At 37.3% G+C, this 7,823-nt stretch overlaps 1 protein-coding gene across 1 annotated transcript; it reads right to left on the bottom strand.

Moving 5' to 3' along the window:
• Positions 1-6,084: 6,084 nt before the first annotated feature.
• Positions 6,085-7,506, bottom strand: LOC105055688 (N-terminal acetyltransferase A complex catalytic subunit NAA10). Its single transcript, XM_010937610.4, has 2 exons — positions 6,754-7,506; positions 6,085-6,362 (listed from the first exon to the last, which is right to left on the bottom strand). The coding sequence occupies exon 1, from the start codon at positions 7,316-7,318 to the stop codon at positions 6,761-6,763; it is 558 nt and encodes a 185-aa protein (XP_010935912.1). The 5' UTR covers positions 7,319-7,506; the 3' UTR covers positions 6,085-6,362; positions 6,754-6,760.
• Between the last annotated feature and the right edge of the window lie 317 nt (positions 7,507-7,823).

Here is a 7,823-nt window from a genome sequence, read left to right on the forward strand (position 1 = left end):
GTAAATCTGAATGTCCCAATGGCAATGACCCCTAAATTAATTATAATAATATTTCAGATGTCCTTCGCAAGTGGGTATTAAATATAACATGCTGTACGTCTTCACCCATAACACATAAATCACATGGTAGAAAATTTGTAATTAGCAAACCATGGAGAATGCAGGGACAATTGATGGTGTGTCCTCTTGGAAAACCTTGCCTCGTGTCAAGGATACCGCAAATGCTCCATATTGTGTCAGCGGGAAGAAAACACCATAAACCGTACAACGCTTGGTGCTTGGGCCTTGAGCAAATCAGTGCTGCTATGTTGGTGTGGGTCTCGGTTTTTTTTTTTTGAGAAATTCTTTATGCACCGCCGGCGGTATATCGTCCGTGATGATTGTTCAAATGCAGGATCGAAATATGACGTATGAAAAAAAATTTTTTTTTTTCGATTTTGTGTGTGAGTCAACAACCGTGCACACCGTCTGCGGTGCACAAAAAATTTCTCTTTCTTTTGTACGAACGGCGTGATTGATGTATTTTTGCAATGCTGACGGTGAAAGAGTGATTGATGTTCTTTTGCAATACTGATCATTGAATCTCGTCCCATACAGCTATCATAGCATCCTGATCTCCTTCGTTCAGCATCTGTACAGATCTTGAAGCGACCACCGTGCGATCCATTGCGGAAAAAGTGAGGTCTTCCATGTTTAATGTGCTATAAAACATATTTCTGCTCTTGCTTTTATTCGTGGGGGCTCACCATATTTATGTATATCATATATTCAATGAGGTGAAGCGTCACGTGCCACTCAGAAAAGTGAGACCTCGCATGTTAATGCACCATAAAAAAACATTTCCACGCTTTTTTTTTTTTCCCTCCCCGAAACTTGGATATATAATTCCGTGACGTACGTGAGATCAGATATAATTGGACACTCTGTGTCAGGAAGAAGGGAGGGGAAAACACAAGCTTCCATATTCAACCAGGCGTAAAGGATTTTAAGTTTTTATACCGTAATATAATGGACTAGATCTTGGCACATGCCATGTCCTACACCTCTGGTAGCTTGGATGGTCATGGCCTCCGACTCTCGTGACAAAATACTCATTCCTTTCTTTTTAAGAAGCCTGCTCAAGAGGGATATTGTCTTGAGTGGTACGTCTTCAAACATTTTAGATCTCAGTAAATATGCATACACAACTAAATATATCAACACGTATCTGATAGTTCTATGGCACTCTGATAGCTTCCTAGAATTTATAAAGCACGTCAAACAATACTAGAAATCTATCAATATGTCACCTAGTTCCATCCAGCAATTAAGAGGAGTTAATCCTCATGCTTTCTACGCAATATCCACTCCATTCCGAGGGTTAACTCTAAGGTTCATTATTTTATGGATAAAAGATTTACCTAAAAAATTATATTTTTTTAGATAAATATTTTTTAAAAAAAAATAATTTATCTATATTTTTTTATACATTGAAAGATATTTAGAAATCTGTTATCCATATTCTTTTGTATTACTATTTTTTTTGGATAAGTTGCTATGATCTATCTATATTTTTCATCATATTTTTTATTTTATAAATATTATTATATATTATATTATTAATATATTATATATTATAAAATATTATTATATATAATAATATAGTATATTATTATTATAGTATTTTATAATATATTAATATATAATATAATATATTATATCATTATAATATATTGTCATATATTATACCCTTTATTATGTAAATATTATATTATATTATATGGTATTAATATATACTATTATATATAAAACATATTATATTATCATTATAGTATTTTATAGATATATATAATATAATATAATATAACAATATCTAATATTATTATATATAAGAAAATAATATAATATAATATATTATATTAATATATAATGTTATATATAAAATATATTATATTATTATAGTATTTTATAAATATATAATATAATATTATATTATAATATAAAATATTAATATTTTATTTTATTTTATTGTTATATATTATTATAATATAATATAATATATTATAATATTATATTAATATCTTATATTAATATAATATAATATATATTATATAATATTATTATATTATTATATTATATTATTATATGGTTAAGGGTATATTAGGAAAGAATTAAATGGATTACTTTTTTGATTGATGGAAAAATGATTTACCCACTTTCTACATGGATAAGATTTTTTCTCATTTTATGGGTAAATGTTATCCATAGAAAAATAACTTATCCATCTTGAAAGTCATGAGAATATTTATAAATTGATTAATAAAAAAATTAACTAATTTTTTTATAATATTTATCCACAAAAGAATAGATCATAAGTGAAATTGAATCTGCGCTTGCTAGAACGGCGAGAAGACAGCAAGCGTTCGATGGTAAGATAGGTTGCAGTAGGATGCCAAATATCTAGGGATGGGTAGATTTAGCCTTTTGTCACAAATCACTGACTGGTGAACCAATGGATGAAATAATTGGTTTGGTTGGTGAACAGAAGAACGGTGAAGGGAAAAGTGAGATGGTAGAACTACGTTAGAAAAATAGCTCCCAAGGATTAAAAATCATGGGTGGAGGGGTTGCCGGACTGCGACCTCATTTTTGACACTCGCAATGAGTTCATTCCATCGGCTTGCACTGCTTTGGCCGACTTTCAGGGAGAGAACGTCGTCCTCGATTTAGCCACCGTTTCAGTCATTGTTGGCAGCGGCAACATGTCAAAGTCGAACTTTGAATCTCTGTAATCATGCCTTCCTCGTCAATTAGGAATCCTACTTATTGCAGCAAGTCTCCAATCCGTGGTGCATGGGGGTGGTCGGTCTCAATTCAAGAACTGAAACTCTTTGAAGAACCTGCAAGTGAAGTCCACTTGTGCCGGAGATTCTCTGATAGGGGATTTTTCGATGATTAAATCAATCAGAACTTGAGAATAATAGAGAAAAGAGTATAAGAGTGGGAGAATAAATTTATTCTTTCAAAAAGAACCTCTTTGAGAGTCCCCTTGTCCCTTTTTATATAGAGGAGAATAGTCATGCGTGAACTCCAAGTTCGATGATAGAAGCAGAGAATCGGTGCCCACGACCGCAGCAGTGGGTTATCGATGTTAATTGTGTGATTTTAACTCATGTGTTCATGATTAAAGAAAACCATCCGAGATTCTAAAAGATTTCTTTGGATTTATCTTTTCTTTTAACTGTCTGATGGCTTAAAGCTTCGTCTCTTATAATCAGAATGATCCCGAAATTGAGGTCGGCAAGCCTCCGATCCAAGGGTCGAGTAGTAGCCGATGTTGTAAATCACTTCAGTTTGGTTCCATGATCTTTCCTTCCTAGTGTTTGATAGATTTTTTTTATCATCTTTTCAAGTTGTCAGTAAGATATCCATGAGTGTTCAATCATAATCCGATAACGAGAAGATCGGGCCGGATGGTAGATTCTCCCTGTAATACTACCATTCAAGCATGAGAGCTAACAAATACCAATCTTTTTTCTCCAACTAGTTTCTGAGCTTTCTACATTCATGCCGGTTTCAGCGCAACCGGCGGCATTGTGGTTGCTCTTGGTTCTTTCATGCTTATGAGATAAGCAAAAGATTCTTTCATGCTTATGCGATAACCCAAAGAAAGAGAGAAGAGAGATACGCAAAATGAAGGTCTAGATTTGGATGAGGAACTGAGGTCAAGGCAAGTTGATACAAAGCACACATTCATTAGAGAAGACCTAGAAAGGGCATCAACCAACTCTGACCAATACACACCCGTTGTTTCAGAGTAGACCTAGTTCACAAAGGAATTTTGGATGACGAGCAGTTGCCATAAAGAATTCTAAGGTGATCGTTGATATAAAAGAAGATAGAATTTGTGAATGAAAATTTTCATTCTTTCACATAACAACCACAAGAACGTTGCCAAGCTCGTGTTGTTGTTCAGAGGTAGATATCCCCATGTTGGTATATGCAACTGTCCCCATTAGGGCCCTTCTACAACTCTATCCGTAGCAAAAATGTCAAATCAGATATCTGTTTCAATATTGCCATCGAATCTGCTGAAGCACCTGCCTGTTTGTATTCGTCAACATCTCATTCCATCGTTGATGGAGACACGAAAACCATCGACATACTTCTCGATGACAAATGTATGGCCAAAGTATATGATCTTGGAGCGTCAAGGCTTTGTACAGGTTACTTGGGATCCTGAATGCCTACAGATGCGCCATTTAACAGGAAAAAATTTAAAAAAAAATGATGCCTGTAGTTTTGGGGTAGTTATCTTGAAGCTCATCACCGGGAACCCAGCAATTTATTCGGACGGAGAGTCCTGCATCACATTTTCAGTTTCGATGATGAAAAAGCATCCACTCGCAGACACATTGGACAATGAGCTCGTAGAGGAAGAAGTGATGAAGCCACTTAAAGAAATCTCTGAACTTGCAGTGCAATGCCGCAATCTTCAGGGAGAAGAGACACCCAAAATGAAGTGGCAGATGTTGCAATTGCTACGAAGAACCAAGCAGCATTCATGGGAAGAAGGAAGTCCTAAAGAGATAGAGAGCTCGCCAGATGAGAAACTACAAGACACCCGACAACTGATACTATTGGATATCATAGTCTATAGAAAAGAATGTTGCTGAACATAAATGATGGCAGACAATGACTTGGTGTATCCAATCTCCCTAACTTCATCTGCAGGCTTATATCTGAAAAGCTTTCTGAAGCAATAAATCAATGGCGCCTGTATGCAAGAAACTTGCAGCAGTGTTTGCTCTACATAGCATTTGGTTTCTGAGATGTACCATTTAGAACATGTATTCTCTTTTAGTGTAGTACATCCAATATGCAAATGTCCTGTATGCTGTTTGCATAAGTTATATGCATATATAAGCATTTGGCTAGAAAAAACATGGTTCTTGTATCACCTATCATTGCATAACAAAGATGAAAAGCAATCTTAATTCTACAAGCATTAACCATGTACGACAAGAAGTAAAATGAAACAGAAGAAGCAGGCTCTTGAACTAAAAGCCTGGGAGAGAGGATAGCACTTCCACCAGCCAAAATAATCTGGCAGAATACTTATAAGTTGATTATTGTGATGTATCATTACCATTCTGCTAGATCTGCCAGTATACCTGTTTTCATAGTAAGATTGTCATGTAATTTTAACCAAACCATTCTTTGTATGTAAAATGCAAATGCAAAACAACAAACAATACCAGAAGAAAGACATGGAGTGTAGATCTCTGTAAGCATAGTTGTCTTTGTAAATCTAATGATCCTAAATAATAGAGAAAGTAACTCTACATTTAAAACATCCTTCAAATGGAAAACATATCAAATACAAAAAATACTAAAGGAATTGACAAGGAAAGGCATATTGAGCAAAAGCCAGTATCTACCATGCAATTTAAATGAATGATGCAGAACCATGCTGAAGGCACAAAAAAGGTTGAGAAGGGGGAAAATGAAAGATACATCTGTCCTAGAAACAGCAACCTTCTGGCAGAATCCAAAGGAGGAAGCACTTTCAGCCAGATTTAGCTATGCATCCATTTCTCAGACATTCATTACCAATATCAATCACCATTCACCACTAAAACATGGATCATAATCCAAGATAAGGCAAAGATAAATCAAATTATCCATCTCCATACCAGCACACATGTCATACATCATGATGGTTTCTCTACAGAAAAAATGGATCCATTGGACATGCATGACATGATGGCTTTCAGGAAAAAAATGTTCTCATGCCAAAATAAACCAGAAGAATGTCAACAACAAAAAGGAGAAAACCCATAACTTTGACTACACTCAGTAAGAAGTACAATCCATTGTATTAATCAACAATTTCAACATATCACACACCAGCAAGCCATCACTTCAACAGTTTACTGATTCATCGAATCCATCGGAAAGCCATTTGACTTAACAAAACACATCATTCTTGGCTCAATCAACATCATATATAGAATATCAACAGGAATCGCAATTTCAGCTGCTAAAAGCAAACACAAACCAAAGCAGAACTTCACATGTACAACGGGATTGACCACACAGATATAAAATATGCAAAAGCAATCCAATGATTTGTTGATTTTGCACCAAATCATCAACTTCAAATCACAAGAAGTCATAACAGCGATAGCAACAAAAAATAAGGATGATTCCTTTCCCAGCAATATTCATGAGATCACCTCAAAAGTCAACATTTGATATTCTCTCCCTCTCACTTTTTCGGTACAGTGCTCTCTCCCTCTCACTCAATGAAGCACCATCCTTGGCCGTCTTTGCCCAAACGCAGCTGCCCTGCCAAGTTGGTGATTTGTTTCCAGTATCTCCTGCAACAATACCACACCAAAACAGAAACGTCTCAACGGGCAACAAGACGAGAACCTGAACGGTTCACTATATTCAGTAAAAGGTGATAGATTAGAGAGATCCCTGCATTAGATCAACAAACTCAACATTTTTCCATCACCATAGGTGTCACAAAACCCGTTATGAATTCATCAAGTTCAACAGATAGCCGTTAATTTCATTCCATTAGAACATATCAATCCCACACTAAATCATCTAAAATATAGAAAACAACAGCAATGAATCAGACAACAGAGAACCGAACTAGCCAATTGCTTCATCGAGACATCAAAATTCCGATGCTATATGGAGTTAAACAGAAAACAAAATAAAACTGACCACTAAAATTCTCCAGAAAGTTCACGAGATTACCTCAAGATTAGACCTTTCCCTCACCCGACGAAGAAGAAGAACCAGAACCGGCCGCCTTTGAGTCCCCAGAGCAACATCCGTCGCCATGGTGGTGGTGGTGGCGACCCTTGAATTGCTTCCTCATGTCGTAGGCGTCCTCGCCGTCGGCGTAGTACTTGGCCTCGACGTCGTGGATCTTGAAGCCCAAGGTGGAGGTGTAGAGGTTGAAGGCAGCGCGGTTGCTGCGGCGTACGTGGAGGGAGACGTACTCAGCACCGAAGACCGACTCCATAGCGTTCTGGGCGGCGGTCATGAGCTTGGTGGCGATGCCAAGCTTGCGGTGGGAGCGGAGGACGGCGAGAGAGGTGATATGGCCATGGCAGGGCTCGGAGGAGTCCTCCTCCATCTTGGCGAGGACGTATCCGACGATTCGACCGCCATAGTCCTCGGCGACGAAGAGGAGCTGCGGCCACGAGAGGATGTGGTAGAGATAGTACTTCATCTGGTAATTCTCAGGCAGGCACATCAGGTTGCACGCCTGCATCGCCAGAAGGTCCTCGATCGTCGCTCGACGGATGCACACCATGGCGTCCGCTCGCCGGATTCCACCAGGGCTAGGGTCTCTCTACGGATCGAGTTCAAGAGTTAGGGTTTCACCGCCGCCGGAATAAGAGAGGGGATGGGTTAGATTTGGGAATCGTCACTTGGTATGAGGAGACCACCTTCGAGTTAACCCGACCCGGTTTGAACCGGCTATGTGTCAAGAATCTTCATTCGGTCTGGGCTGGGATAGAGTAGAATTATTGATCTAGATTTTTCCTTCCTGGATAAAGCCCCATGAATAAATTCATTGCTGATAAACTATAATATAATAGTATGAAACTATAGCAATATAAAAAAAAAATTAGGAGGGTACCTGTAGGATTTTAAATTATTTTGATCAGGAGGAGATATAACCACCCATCAATATGATTTTTTTTTTTTTTTTTTTTGGGATGAGAAAAGCAGATACTTCCAGTCCAAACAATCCTCCCAGATGGAATATGCCATGAAATTGATGCTTGAGGACATAACAAGGTCCTTACAATAAA

Source organism: Elaeis guineensis, chromosome 12, assembly GCF_000442705.2.
Source record: "Elaeis guineensis isolate ETL-2024a chromosome 12, EG11, whole genome shotgun sequence".
Lineage (NCBI taxonomy): Eukaryota > Viridiplantae > Streptophyta > Magnoliopsida > Arecales > Arecaceae > Elaeis > Elaeis guineensis.

Coding starts and splice junctions, on each gene's coding strand:
- LOC105055688 (XM_010937610.4), bottom strand. CDS start 7,318: ATGGTGTGCATCCGTCGAGCGACGATCGAGGACCTTCTGGCGATGCAG.